Genomic DNA, 21,084 nt, shown 5'->3' with positions numbered 1-21,084 from the left:
GGCAGGTGTCAGGCCATCGCTTTCCTTCAGATCAGCTTTGATGCTTTTTGAAGAGTAATACTCACCTGTTTGTGTGTCAGCTCAGCACTGATGATAATAAAAAGCTGAGGTTAATTATATGAAAGTGAGAGAAAACACTTGCATCATCTTCCACGTGCAGTGTATGCTGAGCTGTCACCTGCTGCCTGATTTCCACTATAAGTTGATTAAGTAAAGGGAAAAAGTGCAACAGAATAAAGAAAATGAAACTAACAGCCTGGGTTTTAGTACCTTGGTTTGTCGCTCTGTTTAAGGCATATTTTCTTCTGTAAATATGAAGTGCAGCTTCTTAAGATGACTTCAGTAAAAGGTGGAGAAAAGCAGGTGAAAGTAGCCTGTGTGAATAATGGCATGGTTTCAGCTGTCAACCATGTTTGGGGCTTAAAGCCTGGCTGATTGATTTTAACATCCTGCACTTCAAATATTTACCCCATGTTCAGCAGCGCTCTTTCCACCTGAGGCGTCACCATGTACACTAACATGTTCATTTCACTCCATCACCCCCCTCCCCTCCCGCCAGCCCCATGCCAGTCATGATTTCCACGCTGCCTGATAACAGCTTCGCCTCCGAGATCTTTGTCCCAGCCTCCTCCCGATGTCGGCCCCGGGATGACTAATCAAATTTAAAGCACCTGTTCCCTCTCTGTCAATACGGGATCATGTTACGCAGTGCCGTGGTCATTGTGTGCGGCAAAGGTGAGGCACCTCCAGCGCGATAAGAGCGGCTGCACCTGCTCCACCTCACATGCAGATGAGACGGGAGCTTTGTTCATCTGATTACCTCATCTGGTTAATTCCTGCAGTATTCAGACAGATGCATCTAGGCATTTAATTTTTCCAGTATATGATAACAGATGAAGGGTTTTTACATATAAAGTAAAGCTCGGTTTCAATAAATGTCGACCTACAGCAGCTGTGTGAGACATCAGCTTAAAAATCACTGTTTGTCTTATCTATTTTAAAAGTTAATAGAACAGACAGATATACATGCAAACAATAATATGAGATTTTTTTTTCTTCAGGGTAAAGGCTAGTCTAAATGAACCAGAAAACGGTCATGACATGATCTTATCTTCAAAATTAAGGCGCACATGATACCGGCTAGTCAGTGTCATCACCAAAAAGCTTTCACAGACTTTTCAGAGCCAGTGTGCTGCTCATTTCGTATTTATTTACATATTCAAACAGGATGTCCCAGTTTATATTTATAAATGTAATATAATGTAGAGAACAGTAATGCAGTCTGTTCATACTTTTTCTTAATCATCTTTCAGGTAGTAAAACGTGCTTAAATTAGCTTTAGACAACTTCTCAGGAGTAGTATGTGGGACCCATGTTGGTTTTCTTGAGTGACCGTATTTGGACCAGAGGGTGGAGTTCATCTAATTCTGACAAACTTGTTATCAGTCTGCATTCATAAACTACATGGATGTAACACACAAACGCACACCTGTCTGATAATTAGTGCAAAATAGCAAACCTGTAAAATACTGGAGTTTCACTCAGCAAAACAAGCACAGGCTCAGTTTGCAATAATATAATATAATCAGTCATAACAGCCATACCTCCATACCCATAACTCCAGTATCCAGTTCTGACAAAATTCCCACTGGGAAGTTTTTATCCATCAAACTATCCAAAACACTCTTTTTGCACCAGTTTTTAAACATGCTTTTTTAATACTGGTAAATCATTTTAACCCAGACGTCTGGGGATCGACTCACTTTGGAGCTTGCCTCATGTGGTCGTTAGTGGAACTGCAGATTATTGCATGAAATTCATTTGGTTTTTCAGCATCAGTGGTTGCTGCATGATTTAACCTAGTATTACCTGCAGTAATCACACAATATACATCACATATCGACTCCAAGGCTACTTTATCTCCAGTCAAGCAAAAAATTAAAAATAATGAGCCTGTGCATTCAAAATTAAAATAAAGACAAATTGACTTTTACTGCTTACATAAGTTCCTGAGATGAAACCCTGTTTCCGACATGCTGTACAAAGACCAAATGAAAAAAATGGAAAATACAGTTACACCCATCTATTTTGGAGCACATTTTTCAGGTTTTAACTCTCTGTACAAAAATATTCAAATAACATGAAAGTACACGCTCTCAGCTTTAATTCGAGGACCAAAATGTGGCATTAATTGTTTAGTAATCACAGACATTTTTATAAATAGTCTGTACTCAGAGGCTCGTGCAGCTGGAATAATTGCAGAATGTGGTTTGGTATTGTATTGCTAAAATTAAAATTACCCGGAGGGCTGCATACACATGGTTTAGCTTCTGCGGGATAGTTTTCCATTCACAATCATGTTACTAATTAACTTAATTAGTTGTTCCATTAAGTGTTTTTAAGCATTACACACCTCTCAACCTTTTCTGAAATATGTTGCTTCAAAACAAAAGCTTGGTGTATATACTAAATTACCAAACACAATTCAAAATCAAACCTGCAAAGTTTAATTTTTTGTGATTTTTTGATGCTTCAAATTTTTCAGTGTGTGGCTTATTTATCATATAAAATAACCAAGGCTTCTTACGTTTTCCTCCTACAGTCAAACCTGTGCCAAAACACCTCCGTGTATGTGACAGATGTTGGGCTCACATGCCCTCGTGGAAATTTATTTAAATATCACACAAAGGTTAATTCCACCCATGCCCCCCCCCCCCCCCCCCACACACACACACACGCGCGCACACGCACACACACTTTTTTCTTTTACTTTTTTTTTTTCTCAGTGTTGTTTTCATTCAATAAGGTGCATTGTGGGGCCAATCTGTTTAATTATAGAAAATGAAGGCAACATTAGCTGCCTCAGATCACAGTGAGAGGAGGCGAGAGAGACGATTGGCCTTGGAGAATTGGGAAATTGGAACGGCGTGTTCGACCAATTCCTGTGGGACGCTTTTGTGATTGTTGGAGAAAAGGGTTCCTTAACTCTCAGGTCACACATTTGATCCCTTCCCATCCCAGCGGGCTTTCCGTTTTGGCTAAAATTAAATGTGCTTTGCACGAAATGTTATTCATGCTACTTGTAATTATACGCTTATGCAGGGAGGCAGGACTCTGTATATTTTGGCAGATTGCGTGTCAGCTCATTAAAATTCTTCTTCCCTTGAAAAAAGATGTATAAAAAGTTCATATGCTGTTGGAAATTTGCAGCATTTAATGTAATTTCCTTTTTCCTTTTACGCAAGAAAATCCCTTTGCTTTGAGCCAGGGGCGGAGCGTGGGGGTGGCTTACGGGGCTTAAGCCCGGGTTGTTTTGTCAGAAGCCCGGGGTATTTTGAAGTGTAATTTTTTCATAGTTAGATGCCTGGCTGACAACTGTATAAAACAAAAAGTACACACAATATTCGAAGCACATAGTGCACACTGTGGGAATTTACGACTGTGCGTGAATCCCCCCCTGATATTGGTATGATCCAAGCTCAGGCACTAAGCGACTGAGCGAGGGGGCGGGGCAGCTGCTGCCCGTGAGTGCGCTGTTGGAGAAACGGAGCCAGCCATACTAAGGAGAGCTTAAGTTTGACCAGGTACCAAAGCAAATCATTCGTACCGTACAAATAATGTAAATATGACGGTGCATCACGAAAGATTGATATCAAACTGATCACTTGACCAATATTACGTTACTTGCTCTTCAAGTGAATCAACAAATGGCAAAATGAAAAGCCGAACAAATGCTATTTTTTTTAGAGAGTCTTAGCTTACGTGTGTTTATTTCATATTTTCAGTTCTTACCCTCCCCGACTAAATCGGTTTCAGTTATGTACTGAAACATAAGAATGGACATTCGAGGGTTCTTTCAAAGAAAAAACTCAGGTAAATGTTATTTTATATATTATGCTTTGTATGTTGTTCAGTATATTTCTATGCAAAACAAGAGGGATTTCAGTACACAGCAGGATATTCACATTTGTAACCAGATATTTACATACACTTTAGGGAGAAAACATAAAACATTTTTACTGTACAACATCAATTTAGAGTAAATTTTTGTTTTAGATAAATATTGAAATATATTTTGAATTAGTTAAATTTCAGAATAAAGAGAGACAGAGCTATTTTTATCACTTTCATCAAATTTAGGAGTACATGTACACTAAATTTATTGTTAATTAATAAGAAAACTCCAGACGATTCCATTCTGAGCTGAAGAAGCTTCTGATAGGTTAGTAGAGTCCATGTGAGTAAATTGGTGGCACAGCTGTGGATGCATATAAGGCAAAACACAGAGCCTGTTTCTTTGACATGGGAAAATCAAGAGATATCAACCAAAACACCAGGAAAAGAACTGTGGAGCTCCATAAATGTGGCTCAAGTTTGAATACAATTTGGTGCCATTTGCAATTAAGAAATACAGATAGTTTCTCTCTTTACTCTTAAAGTTAACAAATATGTTTTTATATTTATCAATCTAAAAAAATAAACATTTAGTCTGATTTGATGTTACAATTAAAAAAGTGTTTTTATCTGAAGAGTAAATATCTGGTTTCAACTGTATATTTGATGATTGTCAGCACAAAGAGGGAGAGAGAGGAGAACGAGGACAGAACAGATGAACAAGAGCAGGTGAGACACACATGTTAGTCAAATGGTTGTTTACCAAAAGTATCACCGTATCACAGGTCCTCATGTATCTCGTACCTAGTGTTTCTTTTTAGGTTTGTTATTTTTCAAATTCTGTATTTATTAAGTTCTGCAGGCTTGTTTACACAACAAGGCTAAATAATTATATAAACTTTTCTCAATCTAAATAGTGGACTTTGGTAGAATTAAAAAATAAGTGTAGTGCAGGTCTATGATGATTTTTAGTGCTATCATCTAGTTCTGATTCTGGTTCTGTCTTGGTTAAGTCCTCAGTAGTCCTGATTTTGAACTGTTGTAGTCCTGTTTTAATTCCGGATCAGTTCTGGGTCTGGTTGAATTGGGGTTTAGTCCTCGTGTCTTGATACAGCCCTGACCTTGTTCTGCCTTGCTGCTTAATTAAAAAACTAGTTTAAGGTGTCCTGCACATGTGATATATATTTTTCCCTATATGAAGTCATTCTTTTTTGAACAGAGCCTATTAATCTTTTAGTCATTTCTACACCCCCCCCCCCCCCCCCCCCCCCAAAAAAAAAAAAAAAATCCCACATGCATACTACTCTTTGGGCTAAGCCCCGGGTGTTTCAAATGTCTGGCTCCGCCTCTGCTTTGAGCCGTTTCTGCTCAAACGCTTGTGAACTTTTTTGAAAACTGGTGAAAAGCATGATTGATGGCGTGTCCATTAAGTTTCACACAGCGCAGACGTTTAGGGCCTAAGATTCAGCACGAGTCGCGCTTGAATGTCACAGAGTATAAAGAGAAAAGCTGAAAGCTTGCAGGCTGATGAGGTACCCCGATGAAATCTGCTGAGCTGTGAATGGGAGAAATTGGACAGGTCATTATGTAATAATAAGTACATTTGCTGCATTTATTTAATTTCCTGAAAATGGTGTCAGTCGTTCTGGGAGTGATGTGTCGCCTCCAGATGGGGGTAAACGTGACAGACCGTCTCCTCTCTTTGTTTCTCTTAGGCACCGTTTGCTCTCAGCCTCGTCAGCAGAAAGTTGACCATGGAGCCAAAGGTCACCATTAATACCCGGATTGTGCTGGTGGGAGCTTCAGACACAGGTTTAGCTTTCCTCGAGGTGCTTTGTTCCTGGTGAGTCTGCCTCTGAACTAACTCCAGGATTGATTGCGGCTGTACTTTCTAAATTTGTGGCAGGAGTGACAGCGTTTTTCCTATTTCACTCTGATCCGATTAGCTGTTTGGTGTCCCGGGGCAAAAATTTGCTCAAGCCCTTATTAAGCCTCTCACAGAAACCTCTCACCATCTGTGCATTGTGTATGTACCTTATCATCTCCAAGTCCCCATCAAGCACAGAGCACACAGCTTCATTAGCTGCTCAGAATCTCACCTATACACTCAAAGTGCTCCCAAGAGTTTCTGTCTGTCGGGTAGTTTGTGGTGAACAGGCGGATGTAAATGTGCCACGTACAAGTGTAGCCCGATGTATACAATATTGTTCCTTTGTGCCATAGTGCCACTGTTGCCACCAACATATGACATATTCCTTCATGAATCATTATAGTCATATTCAATCTGACCATACACACCAGCCGGTTGCCCCAAATACTCACAGGATCAAATATAGATTAATCCACTTCTAAAAGTAGTTCCTGATAAATTTATCATGTTTACTCATGTTTAATAAAAATTGATTGAACTTTTAAAGTTGCTCTTATGGCATTGATTAAACTGATAAAATTAATTTGTGTTTAAGATTACATATTCAAAATAGGTCGCAGTGGATGTCTCCATATATGTCTAATAATGAAAGTCTGTGTAAATGGCACTCAGAATCATCAAGTGGCGCAACCTGTAGTACAAACACTTAAACATGCACCTCATGTTTCTGAATCAGTAACTGTCTGCAGACAATGATGTCTGCTATAAGCACAAACAGGTCACACTGCATGTGGCAAAGAAGAAGAACACGGTGAGGATGCAGGTGCTGTAATAGAGATCTGGCAGATGTTAGAATGAAATGTGTTTAGGTGCCCGAGTAGCCCAGAGCCTCTCACTCGAGCTTCTGTTTCATTTCTTTATCGCCTTTCATGCCAGGAATCCAAACCTCTGGAAATGTCACTTGACTTCAGCTCAGGCGTCTTCTGTTTGCCTCTGTCCTCGCTCCCTGAGATTAACTGCTCCAGCAAATAATAAGAAGCAGAGGGCTGCTGATTCAGAGCCAGCTGATAGCTGCCAGGCAACCAGGGTTGTTGTTTTGAGAGAGCGAGATCTCTCAGCGCTCATAGAGCTGGTGAGGCTGGCACTGCGGCGGTGCCGGGGTAGGCGCACGCAGCTGTCTGAGGCCTGGCATTCAGCGGGGCCAGAGCCGGCCCCCTTTAATTTGCCACTCCACTGTTTCCCCCATCAGGATCTGCTGCAGCGATCTGTGTTTGCTGTCACTAATGAGTTGACTAATGAGGCAGTTAGTGTCTACTGGACTAATGGTGAGGCGGCAACACATTTAGAGGGTGAAAGATGGGTCAGTTTCGGCCTGCGAGGGGCCCCCCTTATCAGCCTTGCCCAAATGTCCACCCCCCTCCACACCAACACAGATTTCCTTGTGCTCATTGAGTCCACACCCCCCCCCCCCCCCCCCTCCATTACTGGCTGGGACGGGGTCAGGCAGATAAAGAGCTCTGCAGCGGCTCAGCCCTTTGCTCACCGCAGTCAGACTGCAGGGTCACCACAGCTGTCTGTCACCGGCAGATAACAGAGCAAATCCAGAGCTGCTGATTTTGTCGCATCCAGACGCCAATAATGGGCCATAATGCCTCGGCGCTGCAACAAAAAATCCATCTTCTGGCACGGATTGACAAGAAAGTTTGACTGTGGTCGCTGTCAGATTGTTGCTGTGTTATTGTGTTGTTGTTATTATTCGCATGTTCATGTCAGAAAGCAACGCTTAAACCAATGCTGACACAAAGCACGGAGGCATTTTTATCTGATCCAGCTATAAATATTGTTTGCTGGGAAATGTGTTTATTATGCTAATATCTACAGGTCAGTAATGTAGAACTTTTAAAGGAAAAAAAAGTTACTTTAGGTGATTCGTCAAATCATTTATATTTTTACCTTTTTGTTTGTTTGTTTTTTTTTCTTCAGTAGATGGAAGGTCTCTCAGCTTGCTAGTTATCACATTCCAAGTTAAAGTTATAGCAGTAACTTTATACCCAAGCCTCAATAACACAATCATTTTTTATATGCCTAAATGCTTCCTAGCCTAACATTCACATTTTAATCAACATGTCAGGACTAACTCATAGTTCAATATCTTTGGCATGCAAACAGGAGCAGCCAGGGATCAAACCACCAACCTTCTGATTTGTAGATGACCTCTTCTACTTTATCATACTATTACCTGCTCATTAGTGTAAGTAATGTGCTGGAGGTTGAACGCCTGCTAGCAGCTAACTGCCAGTGACAGAGCGACTTGCTGGTCTTGTGAGGATGCTGATTCATAAAAACTGGAATTTTGCTTATTTCACTAATTTTTCCACCCCCATAGATTGGCATTTGAGTACCACCCACTAAGATGGAGCAGCAAGGTTTATGACTAATACTGCAGTCAGCCTACAGGTGTGATTTGAGACCAACTTTACAAAATGTGCAGTATAATGAGTCATTTAATGAAAGCATTATATAAAAACCAGCAACTTTTGGCTCACATCAAAGTGCTAAGCAGATTTTCATTCAGCTGACCAGGTGGTGTCTTTGGAATCAGCTTCTGTTTATCATCTCCGTGGAGCTGTGGTGCAGGATATTTAATAGTACCTGTAATATTTTACAGGTAAAATAAGCACCCAGGAAAGTCTGTTTTTGGTTATTTGGCTGTAGTTGTAGTCCTGTAACAATCCTGTATACCAGATATAACCTTAAAGTACCTCTTCAATATGAGGAACCAAGCACAGCCATCGTGTGTTTACCACATGCCTCACTGCATGTATCTACTGCTATAACTGCTCACTAATATGAAACAACAGCCTTCCCATGTACAATCGGTTTAGCAGCATTTTGGTGTCTGGTGTTGTCAATGTGCGCCGCTGGGCGTTAATTTAGCAGGAAGCACAGATAAGAACAGAGCAGGAGGTGATCAGAGTGTCAGGGTGATAAGGCTGGACGCTGCGAGGTACACACACACACTTTGCTATTCACTGAGCGTAGGAGCTGGAACTGCTGTTATCAGCTGTGTAATGTCCTGTCGGCCACAACAAAGGAGGCCATTTGCATCACAAGAGATGGTTTATACTGTCAACAGTAAACTCACAAGAGCTCAGACGGCTCCAGTTTTTCATGCTCAGGAACCACAAACGCATCAGCAGGCTGGAGAATGTGCACCTGAGAAGCTTTACGCTTTGTAAACATGCCTACATTGGTAAACAGAGGGATTTTAAAAGGTTTATGATTTATGTAAAAGCACCATAATATGTAATTTCAACAGTGTACTGAATTTTGAATTAAAGCTAAACTCCTGAGCTGCTCTTTTTAGCCCCGTGTAATTTACGTTTGTCAATCTTTACAAACGGAAACTTGCCAGCGAACTGAGGATAACCCCCCCCCCCCCCCCCCCCCAAAAAAAAAACAACAACAAACAAAACCAAACCAGACAGTGTGACAATGGTATAAATAGCTGTTTTCAGTTCAGTGCATTCAGATCTGTTATAGTTTCTATTTTGTAGAACTTGTTTTCTCGTTTGGATCATGGTGTCAGGAGTCAGCTTTAAATCAACCTCAAGTGTATTGAAAACGCAGTGTCCGCAGTAAATGAGCTGCTAAAGGTGCAGGATGGGCTATCATGACAACGTTTCAATGCACCGCCGTTTCAGTTCATAAAACCATTCTGCTATGTTTGTGTTCTCAGGTTAAAGGTGGATAACAGTCTGCTGTTTGCGCAACAGTTCAGACGCAGGCAACATTTTTCAGTCTAATATTGGCGTTCCAGTTTCTGTGTCTGCATACATATTTAAATAACCGGATAAAAAACACGACCCATTATACAACATTATTATATCTGGAGACTTTAACCATGCCACACTGGACTCTACTCTGGCTGCTTTTCACCAGTTTGTGAATTGTCCCACAAGGAGCAACAGGACAATTGACCTACTGTATGCTAATGTGAGAGATGCATACAGAGCCACCCCCCTCCCCCCACTAGGGAAGTCAGACCACAACTTGGTTTACCTACAGCCACAATACACACCCCTCGTCCAAAGGCAGCCGGTCACAACGCGCTCCATCCGGAGATGGACCCCAGAAAAGGAGGATGCTCTGAGGGACTGTTATGACACCACAGACTGGGATGTGCTCCTGAGCCCACATGGTGAGGACATAGAGGGGGCGACACACTGTCTTACAGACTACCTCAACTTTTGTGTGGACACGGTCGCCCCTGCTAAGACGGTACGGTGTTATCCTAATAACAAACCGTGGGTAACACAGGAAGTCAAAGCTGTCCTCAACATGAAGAAGAAGGCTTTCAGGAGCAAAGTGAAGGAGGAGATGAAGGCAGCACAGCGGGAGGTGAAACGCTGCCTGAGGGAAGCAAAGGACACCTACAGGAGGAAGGTGGAGCAGAAGTTGGAGAGGAACTATATGAGGGAGGTCTGGAATGGTGTGAAAACCATCACAGGCCACAACACCAAGAAAAGCACAGTGGGGGGGACTGTGGAGAAGGCAAACGAACTTAACAACTTCTTCAACAGGTTTGACCAGCCCACAACCCCCTTCCACAATCACCTTCACTACAGAGTCCAATCCCCACTCTCCTACCTCCCTCACTTCCCCCCCTTCCTGACACCATGACACCCCCCTCCTCCAATCCCTCTCTCAGCAGCAAGACATCTCCCCCCCTCCCCTCCTCCCAAACATCTCCCAGTGTCACAGTGGATCAGGTCAGGAGACAACTGAGCTTCGCCCCAGAAAGGCAGCAGGCCCAGACAAGGTGTGTCCTAGGATGCTAAAGGCGTGTGCTGCTGAACTTGGGGAGCCGCTACAACGAGTCTTCAACCTCAGTCTGCGACTGGGGAGAGTGCCCGCCCTATGGAAGACATCCTGCATCGTCCCGGTCCCCAAAAAGAACCGGCCCAATGAGCTGAATGACTTCCGACCGGTGGCACTGACGTCACATCTTATGAAGACTCTAGAGCGGCTCTTCCTCAACCTCCTCCGACCACAGGTACAACATGCCCAGGACCCACTACAGTTTGCATACAAGGCGGGTGTCGGAGTGGAGGATGCCATCCTGTACCTCCTACACAGAGCCCACTCACACCTGGATGGGGGAAAAGGCACGGTCAGGATCCTGTTTCTTGACTTTTCCAGTGCCTTTAATACCATCCGGCCCTGTATGCTTCAAGAAAAACTGAACAGGATGGAGGTGGACCCCTGCCTGGTGGCTTGGATCTCCGACTACCTCACCGACAGACCACAGTACGTCAGGCTGAAGGACATCACGTCTGACACAGTGGTCAGCAGCACAGGAGCCCCACAGGGAACTGTGCTGTCCCCTCTTCTCTTCACCCTGTACACCTCTGACTTCTGCTACAACTCTGAATTATGCCACATTCAGAAGTTTGCAGACGACACAGCCATCATGGGGTGTATCTGGGATGATCAGGAAGAGGAGTACAGAAGTCTGGTGAGGAACTTTGTCGCATGGAGTCACACAAACCACCTGCAACTCAACACCTCAAAGACTAAGGAACTGGTTGTGGACTTCGGGAGGTCTAGAGCAGGTCCACTGCCGGTTCAGATAGAGGGGGAGGAGGTGGTCAACAAGTACAAGTACCTCGGGCTGTGGGTGGACAATAAACTGGACTGGTCATGCAACACAGAGCACCTGTATAAAAAAGCCCAAAGCCGACTGTACTTCCTCAGGAGGCTGAGGTCTTTTAACATCTGCAGGAAGCTCCTGAGGATGTTTTACCAGTCGGTGGTTGCTGGAGTACTTTTCTATGCTGTGGTGTGCTGGGGGAGCAGCACAGCAAAGAAGGACTCATCCAGGCTGGAGAAACTGATCAGGAGGGCTAGCTCTGTGGTCGGCATGAAGCTGGACACTCTGGTGACAGTGGCAGAGAAAAGGACATTAAAGAAACTGATGGACATTATGAACAATGCCAGACATCCTCTGCACACGGCCATTAACAACCAGAAGAGTCTGTTCAGTGACAGGTTGCTTCTCCCAAAGACAAGAACTAACAGACTTAAAAACTCCTTTGTCCCACACGCCATCAGACTGTTTAACTCCTCCCTGGAGGGGAGAGGGAGGGGAAACAGGAGGACAAAGGAGGGGGGAACAACTAAGGTGTAGTGCCTCTTCACCTCACTGTGCAATACCTTTTGTGCAATACTTTTGTAATAGTCAACGGTGCAATAGACTCAATACTTGAAATGTGCAATTCACTTGTATTTTTATTTTTATTCCTATTTATTCTATTTATCCCCTTCGTATATTTTATTTATATTGTCTCTGTATTTATATATATATATGTGTGTGTGTGTGTGTGTGTGTATTATATATATATATATATATATATATATATATATATATATATATATATATATATATATATATATATATATATATATATATATATATATATATATATATATATATATATATATATAAATAAAATATTCTGTAACTCTGTAACTTCTGTCGGTGCTGTGCTTTTTTGGAAATCGAATTTCCCAGAGGAACCCACCCGAGGGATTAATAAAGTTCTATCTAATCTAATCTAACATCCCAGTTTCAGTGTTACTTAAGTTTAGTTATTGTTAAATTGGTGTTAAGCAGTTTTGTTACACTTAGATAGCACAGAGGATACTTAAATTTGACAAAAGTATACTAGAGGTGTGCTACAAGGTGTCTTTAGCTGTTTGTGTATCCACAAGCGAATGTCAGGAACATCTGTCAGTCAGTGGTGACACACCCACACAGACCTAAGAAGAAGACTGATTAGCCTGAGTAAGTGAAATATGGAAAGGTTGTTATTCCTCCGGTGTTCAAGACATTTAAACATTACGATAAAGGTAGCTTTGAGCGCTGTAAACTAACTTTCTGGATAAATAATGTTGAAAGAGTAGAGAAAAAATAAAAAAGCTTCACTCTTGTCAAAAGTAAACATGTTAATAGACATATGCTCATAGCTCGGTATGCAATACTCAGTGCTTGCTGCTATTGTTATCCAACCACTGCACTTCCATTTTGCTGCTACTCGGCATCTAAAATGTCAACTGTGTCATTGTATCCTTGAATTTCCCAACTGTGGGACCAATAAAGGCTTTGTTGTCTTAGCTTATCTATGATTCTTTACCTGGCCTTATATTCCCGTAACACAAAATCATCACTAGCCCCATGCACGGAGCGATCGGCGGTAGCTCGTTAACGGAGATTTGCCGTGTTGTGGCGTTAAGGTCATTTCAACGAGATTAACCTGAAAGCACTAGTGGGAACACAACGAATATGACTGCACATTTACGCCGACATCATCCTAGTGCAAAGACAAAAACAACAAGCATGCTACTAACTTTAGCCGAGTCATTTAGACAGCTGTTAGCACATGATTCTCCTTATGCTGCTGAGAATATAGCCCAGAAGAAGCGGATAGTATAGCTTTTATTTTGGAAAGAGACATTTCTCTGTAATAAACTCTCTTTTCCAAAGATGAGTGATTCCTCAATCAGATACAGGGCTTGCAATATCGCTAGCCCGACGTCCCGGAGCTAGCGATTTTTTCAGTCGGGCTACCAAAATCTATCTCTTCCCTGCCCGTCGGGCTATTGTAGGAAAAATATATGTCAATGCTTTTGCATTCTTTCAGAAATGTAGCTGGGTAATTATGTCATTGGCATCGGTGAGCCACTGTCAATATGTGACATATTGAAGTCGCGTTTGAATTTGCGCTTGTTTTTTTGCTTTCACTTTGCAATCGTGCGAACTGTGTATAGAGAGCGACAGCACTGATCTGTGAGTGATGATAATTTGCGCACCAATTCCTCTGACATCGTCTTATTAATCGTTAGCTTACTATGCAAACATGACAAGTGAAATCTCCCGCAGCAAGCTTAAACATGTGAGAGGTTGATCGCGCAGAGAATCGCTGAGCTTATGTGAGTGAGTGTGTAAAAGCATTTCAGTTCTGCTGAGCCAAATAAGACAGGTCAGGGTGAAGAAGTGACAGCCAAAGAAAAGCTTACCACAAAACGGAGAAGTTATGACAAATCAGACTATAAGGCAAAAAGAAAGTGCAGCTTTATGGTTTCATGGACAAAATAATTTCTGTGGCTGCAATATGACGAGCTAAATAACCAGGGCTGCACATAAGTGGTCCGCAGGTGCGCATTCGCTGTCAAAATAAAAAACACGCACAAGGGTTAGGGTTAAATTTAAAAACTGTACTTTTGAGTTAAAATATATATTTATAATTTTAATAAATGACAAATTAAAAATGCATGAACATTTTTTTGTATCGAAAAAATATCGAACCGTGACACCAAAGTATCGAACCGAACCGTGAATTTTGTGTATCGTTGCACCCCTAATATATATATATATATATATATATATATATATATATATTATACATACACTGAACAAAAATATAAACGCAACACTTTTGTTTTTGCTCCCATTCCCCATGGGATGGACGTAGAGACCTAAAATTCATTCCAGATACACAATATAACCATCCCTCCCAAACAGTGGTCACAAATCAGTCCAAATGTGTGGTAGTGGGCACATCTGCCATATTGAGATAATCCATCCCACCTCACAGGTGTGCCACATCAGGATGCTGATCTGACATCATGAGTAGTGCACAGGTGTACCTCAGACTGCCCACAACAAAAGGCCACCCTGGAATGTGCAGTTTTTTGCGCTATTGGGGGTCTGGGGACCCAGAACCGGTCAGTATCTGGTGTGACCACCATTTGCCTCATGCAGTGCAACACATCGTCGCATGGAGTCTATCAGATTGTCAATTGTGGCCTGTGGAATGTTGGTCCACTCCACTTCAATGGCTGTGCGAGGTTGTTGGATATTCGTGGGAACTGGTACACGCTGTCGTATACGCCGGTCAAGCACATCCCGAACATGCTCAATGGGTGACATGTCCGGTGAGTATGCTGGCCATGCAAGAACTGGGACATTCTCAGCTGCCATCTGCCCTGAACAATGTGAACCATGATTCATCCGTGAAGCGCACACCTCTCCAACGTGCCAGACGCCATCGAATGTGAGCATTTGCCCACACAAGTCTGTTACGGCGACGAGCTGGAGTCAGGTCAAGACCCCGATGAGGACGACGGGCATGCAGTTGAGCGTCCCTCAGACGGTTTCTGACAGTTTGTGCAGAAATTGTTTGGTTGTGCAAACCAATTGTTCCAGCAGCTGTCTGGGTGGCTGGTCTCAGACGATCTTGGAGGTGAACCTGCTGGATGTGGAGGTCCTGGGCTGGTGTGGTTACACGAGGTCTGCGGTTGTGAGGCCGGTTGGATGTGCTGCCATATTCTCTGAAACGCCTGTGGAGACGGCTTATGGTTGAGAAATGAACATTCAATGCACGGGCGACAGATCTGGTTGACATTCCTGCTGTCAGCATGCCAATTGCACGCTCCCTCATTGCTTGTGGCATCTGTGGCATTTTGCTGTGAGACAAAACTGCACATTCCAGGGTGGCCTTTTGTTGTGGGCAGTCTGAGGTACACCTGTGCACTACTCATGATGTCAGATCAGCATCCTGATGTGGCACACCTGTGAGGTGGGATGGATTATCTCAATATAGCAGATGTGCCCACTACCACACATTTGGACTGATTTGTGACCACTGTTTGGGAGGGATGGTTATATTGTGTATCTGGAATGAATTTTAGGTCTCTACATCCATCCCATGGGGAATGGGAGCAAAAACAAAAGTGTTGCGTTTATATTTTTGTTCAGTGTGTGTATGTATATATATATATATATATATATATATATATATATATATATATATATAGAGAGAGAGAGAGATGTTTTTGCATGCGTTGCACATAAAATATAACAGGAGAAAATAGAGAAAAGCATTCAGTATTTTCTATAAAATACTTAAATGTGGCAAAAAAAAGTGCAAAATGTAAGACTGTAATAACTGGGCAGCATGGTGCCTGCTGTTCAGCCTGGCCAAACCACCTCTACATCACAAGCATTGCTCACTGTGGCCGACGAGCCAGGAAAGAATATTCTGGAGAGAATGCTTCTCCGCATGCATCCTCCACTGTTTACATGCGTGGGGACAAGGGTCACACACCTTCCATAGCCATGCACAAAGAAGCCCCTTCAGTTTGGTTTAGGAATAGAGAATGTGGTGGGAGGTAAAGAATAATAAATCGTGGCTGGCCGATGAATCAATTGTGAACCAGAGCAGCCTAGAGGAAAGTCACGTTTTCCCAGTGTCTCCACTGTCCTCTATTTTCCTTTAAAATAGCAGAAATCACGGTTTTGCTTTTATACCTCTTTAATGTTCTAATATCTAAGTGAGGCATTAAAAAGCTAGTGATTAAATACCATCAGATGGGGGTAAATAAAGTCCCAATGATTGAAATAAACAGTATAAAAAAACACAAACAGTATAAAAATGTACAAAGTGTTATCTAGAATTTCCAGTTTCACACACTTAAAGTAGTAACATGAGTTTTATGTTTCAGTGATTAGGTTTCCAAAAGCTCTGAAGTCCTTCCCAGGGTCCTCCTCTCACTGTGTGTTCACAGCGTTATGTGGAATAGCACTCATGCTTTTCGCTGCTGTTTGTTCTCTCACAGCCCTCACCTGAGGTTCAACAGCCTGACCCTCATTTCAACACACGGTTTCCCCGGCGACTACAACCACGAGGACGCTGGATTTCTGTCCACAAGGTGAGTGAACAGAACAACATGCACATGAAAATGGAGAACCTTGTTGTGCCATCTCGTATTCCCAAACATGTTGGATATATATCGACATACCATCAGACAGCTGGAAAAGCACCAGAGTGTGTGATTATTTTAAGTGTAATTAAACTCAGTTAAAAACAGTGTTTTAGAAGGAAAAATGTAAACGCAACATGACATTATTATTATTTCAGAATATTATGAAAGAAACTTTAAAAGCAATGTTATTTGCCACTATGTGAGGCAACCTCTTTCACATTAATGAATCAGACACATTTGCAGATTCTTGTACACGTTTCCAAGTTTCAAGTTTTATTGTCATGTACAGATAAACACTGTAGCCACATTTATCCATAATGAAATTCTTTGGCTCGTGCTCCTCAGCTTTACATGAGCATATAGAGAGTGTGCAGTTATATTGAGAAGAAAATAACAGAAAATAGCAGTGGTAGTAATAAAATAATAATAACAATAACAACAATAATAATAATAATAATAATAATAACAATAATAATAACAATAAAAAGGAGAGGAAAAAAGTATTAAATATTAGAGAATTTAGTTGGTATTTACATTTAAGACAAGTTGGTATTTACAAGTTTGTGCAAGAGTATCTGCAGGTTGTACAAAGTTGTGCAGTGAGCATTTAAGTAGCATTTGTTGAAGTGACAGTGTGCAGAGTCCTGTTATTGTAGTGAGTGTGTAGTGTTGTGTATGGAATGTCAGCAGTTCAAAAGTCTGATGGCTTGTGGGTAAAAACTGTCCCTGTGTCTGGTAGTGTGGGTCTGGATGCTCCTGAACCGCCTGCCGGACGGCAGGAGTGTGAAAGGTCTGTGTCTGGGGTGGCTGGGATCAGAGAGGATCCGCTGTGTCTTCCTCATGCAGCACTGTCTGTAGAGATTCGGCATGGCTGGCAGTTCAGTCCTGATGATGCGCTGTGCTGATCTCACCACCCTCTGCGGAGCTTTGTGGTCCAGACCATTACAGCTGCCACACCAAGTGGTGATGCAGCCAGTCAGAATACTTTCAGTGGTGATTTTCAACCGTGATTTCCACAAACATTAAGAACATTTGTACACATTTCTTTTTAAATTGAGCCGAATTCTGTGCCAGAGACCGGCCAACAAATGATGACAGACACTGACATTGTCAGTGCATATTAGAAATACAGATTTCTAACTGAAAGTGCATCATCATCATTGTGGAGGCTTGTATTAGAAAATTAGCATCAATATAATTCTATTAGTTTAAGTTTCTTCTTCTCATCTTCATGCAGTCATGCCTACAGCAGCAGAGACTTGGCCCAGATCCCAGTGCGTTCCTTCATCAGAGTGGTGACGGGGAAGTTGGTGGGCATCAGAAGGAAGTCCAAATACGTCCTCTTGTCCAGTGGGGAGAAGGTGCCCTACGACCACCTCATCCTCTGTACTGGCCTGCAGTATCGGGTGAGATGATTGGTTCTTTTAATGTGAGTTGTAAAAAGTCTTTCCTCTGACAGCAGAGCTGTTGCTGCAGTGTGAACTGGGTGAAAAATATTTCTGACTTATGTGTGCTGTTTGGTTAGAGAAAATAGCAGAAAACATCTCATTACAATGCAGTCACATCCACCTGCACCGCCCCCACTACACACACACTAATAACCATGAATCAGAATGATCAACTTTTTTTATAAATTCAACAAAAATTGAAGCATGAGCTGTAGAGAAGTGTTTTTAATCATAAAACAGTTGTATTTCCCTGCATTAGATAGCAGAGGTGTCCCTAATAAAGTGCTCAATGAGTGTTTTCAGTAGGTTTTTTTTTTTTTGCTTAAGCATCAACAGGATTCACAGACTACACTCGAGCCATACCTGAGTTACAAAAAACAACAACATAATATGACATCCTTGTGTCGCCGATGTTCCTTTGGCATTATAATTTAGTTCTAACTTTAAGAGGAGAAAAAAAGCTATTTATAGCTCTTTAAAGCTGACACAGAGGACACAGCTGCAGCACTTAGACAGGTGAAATAACAACAAAATGTTTGTTTCTGACCTGAGGCTAAGAAATGGGCAGGAAAAGACAGGAATTAAAATCATAGACAACACACAAGAAAAAGCCAACTGTCAAAGTAAAACAGGAAACATACAAAAGACAGAATAAACAGGGACTGTGTCTATATGTCAGGTTGTCTCTGGGGACATCTCAGGCCCTCCAAGGTTTGGAGGCCTATCTCCACCTACCACCACTTCCCCTGCCAGTGGCGGACTCCCTCAGGTGTCGGTGCGTTGGTGGTTCTTTGTGCCTGGGGGTGGGCGTCCGGGTACACACCGGCTCACTCCTTGGCGGCCGCTTATCGGGGCCTGGAGCCTGGGGCTCGCTCGGGCCACTTCGGAGGTGGGGTGCCCCCGGCCTCTCGGCCTGGGGCTCGGTCACTCAGGCACAGCTGGCTGCCGGCAGAGCTCACGGGCGCGTCACTGCAACTCCCCCTGGCTTCTGCTCCGCGGCTGCTGAGTGAGCCCTCATCTGGGACTCTCCTCAGCTCTTACTGGAACAGTGGCGCGGCTGCCCCTCTGTTGGTCTTCCTTGGTCTCTTGTGTTCTGGGGGCCTCTGGATGTCTGGAGTTTTGATCTCCTCCATACCTGCTTCATACCCTGGAGGACAGGGCTGTGGCTCCCCCACACCCTCTAGCAGATCGTTACATGGAGAAACCTTTGGAATGCAAGCATGCTGATCCACACAGGTATGCACACAGGTGTACACACGGGTGTTCACAGATGCGAACTACAGCTTTCTTGGCTGCTGCCTCAAAGCACATTGTGCGCTGTCTATCTTGCGTGCTGCACAATATCGTTTATTACTTAGTATCTACTGATATCTACTGCTAGCTAGTTTATTGTGATGGTGCCGTTTTTTTTATTATGTTGCTCTTTGTTGTTTGCTTTCTCTTCTGTTTTTTTTCTCCATACAGGTGACCCAGGTGTTTTGTTTTTTTTGTTTGTTTGTTTTTTTTTTCTTCCCCCCCTTCTCACCGTCTCTTCTCCCCTTTGGTTTTCTTTCTCTCCCTCTCTTTCTTTCATTCTTTCCCCCTGTCCTATCCCCCAGTCATGTCTGTCCCGTTTGTAGCAACTGAAAATAAAATAAATTCATAATTATAATAAAGGTCAATCAAATGGACCAATATGGCAAGGCCATGATGATCCACTTGGTAAAATAAATCCGCTTGGCATCTTTCTTGGCCTTAAGACAACAATTCTGATGGCTAAAGATCCAAACGGGACACAAAAAAAAAAAAAAAAAAAAAAAAAAAACCAGAATAAACAGGGAAAGTTTAACCGAGAAGGCACATACATGAGAGAGGAGAGAGAACAGACTGGGGAGATTAATACAACAATGGAATGAAAAACAGGGACCAGAACTCAATAATTTCATTTGAAGCTCACAAAAAATAAAAAACATTGTCAGCATGAGAATAAAATCAAAACAGTGATCCAAATCAATAAATATAAAAGAACCAAAGCTTACGAACATCCCCACACCCTCGGACCACGACAGCAGGTCTGTCACACTGTCTTGTTATATGATTTTTGTCCATGCTGAAGGACACTTTGTACATAATGGTGACGCACAGCATTCCTTTCATGATGTCTCCTTTTAACTGTTTGATATTGCATGACTGAAATGTAAGAAGTTAAAGAAATGAATTTAATTTGTTTTGTGTGTGTGTGTGTGTGTGTGTGTGTGTGTGTAGGTACCGTGTCCCACTGGTGTAGATGTGAGCCAGCCTGTCACAAACAGCCAGCTGCACTCCACTCACAGCAGATACACTGGGCCCGTGCCCTCCAACCTCTTCACCCTCAACGACCTCCACGACTGCATGGCTGCTCGCCGCTGGCTCTGTGCCAACTTTTTGGAGCTGGAGGGTAAATGGAAAGCCTCGCCTACACACACACACACACAGAGAGAACACCTAAAATTAATCTGTAGTAGTATGTCATTACTCAGCCAGTCGCTGCTGAAGTGCCCCGGTATAATTAGCAGCTAATTAGCTGCAGAGAAATCTTTCATCTCCGTGAATCAGGTCGGCCTCTTCCATCCATTTTCCATTATCATATCACTTTCTGAGAGCCGGGCTTTTCAGAGCAGGGAAAATGCACAGTGTCATTAAGCAAAATTAATCTGCTCTCTGAAGGAATTGTGCAGTGATCTAGAGTGAGGCTTTTATACATACTAATTAGCTGATTCCAGTCATAAAGGAAAACCATTAATACATGTAAATTGCAGAGACAGACCTTTGCAGATACCATGTTTATTTCCATATTTTAATAATAACAACAGAAGGAAAACAAAGAGTGTATGTAAATCTCAGCCTTCGAGTGTAGGGAAGTTTCTCTGATTTGCCACAAATCCAACAAAAATAGAAAAAACAAAAACATTACAGTTGATCTTTAAACATTTTATTACCCTGCTCCAGCAATGTTCATGCAAGTATCATTTTTAATATAACATGCTCTGTTCATTTCCACCAACACAGAGATTATTAGCACTTCAC

At 42.5% G+C, this 21,084-nt stretch overlaps 1 protein-coding gene across 2 annotated transcripts in view; it reads left to right on the top strand.

Moving 5' to 3' along the window:
* cfap61 (cilia and flagella associated protein 61) overlaps window positions 1–21,084 on the top strand; it is a 51,392-nt gene that overhangs the window by 16,667 nt on the left and 13,641 nt on the right. For both annotated transcript variants that reach the window (XM_085382185.1, XM_085382184.1), the window contains exons 15-18: window positions 5,610–5,737; window positions 16,445–16,537; window positions 17,829–17,997; window positions 20,284–20,455. In XM_085382185.1, the coding sequence (XP_085238311.1) occupies window positions 5,610–5,737; window positions 16,445–16,537; window positions 17,829–17,997; window positions 20,284–20,455 (562 nt within the window). The remainder of the gene's footprint in view (window positions 1–5,609; window positions 5,738–16,444; window positions 16,538–17,828; window positions 17,998–20,283; window positions 20,456–21,084) is intronic.

This window comes from Rhamphochromis longiceps, linkage group LG15, assembly GCF_057381845.1.
Source record: "Rhamphochromis longiceps isolate RC_006_pf linkage group LG15, R_longiceps_female_GT1.1, whole genome shotgun sequence".
Taxonomy (NCBI): Eukaryota; Metazoa; Chordata; class Actinopteri; order Cichliformes; family Cichlidae; genus Rhamphochromis; species Rhamphochromis longiceps.
The sequence above is the reverse complement of the archived record's forward strand: the minus strand, read 5'-3'. Positions and strand labels throughout refer to the sequence as shown.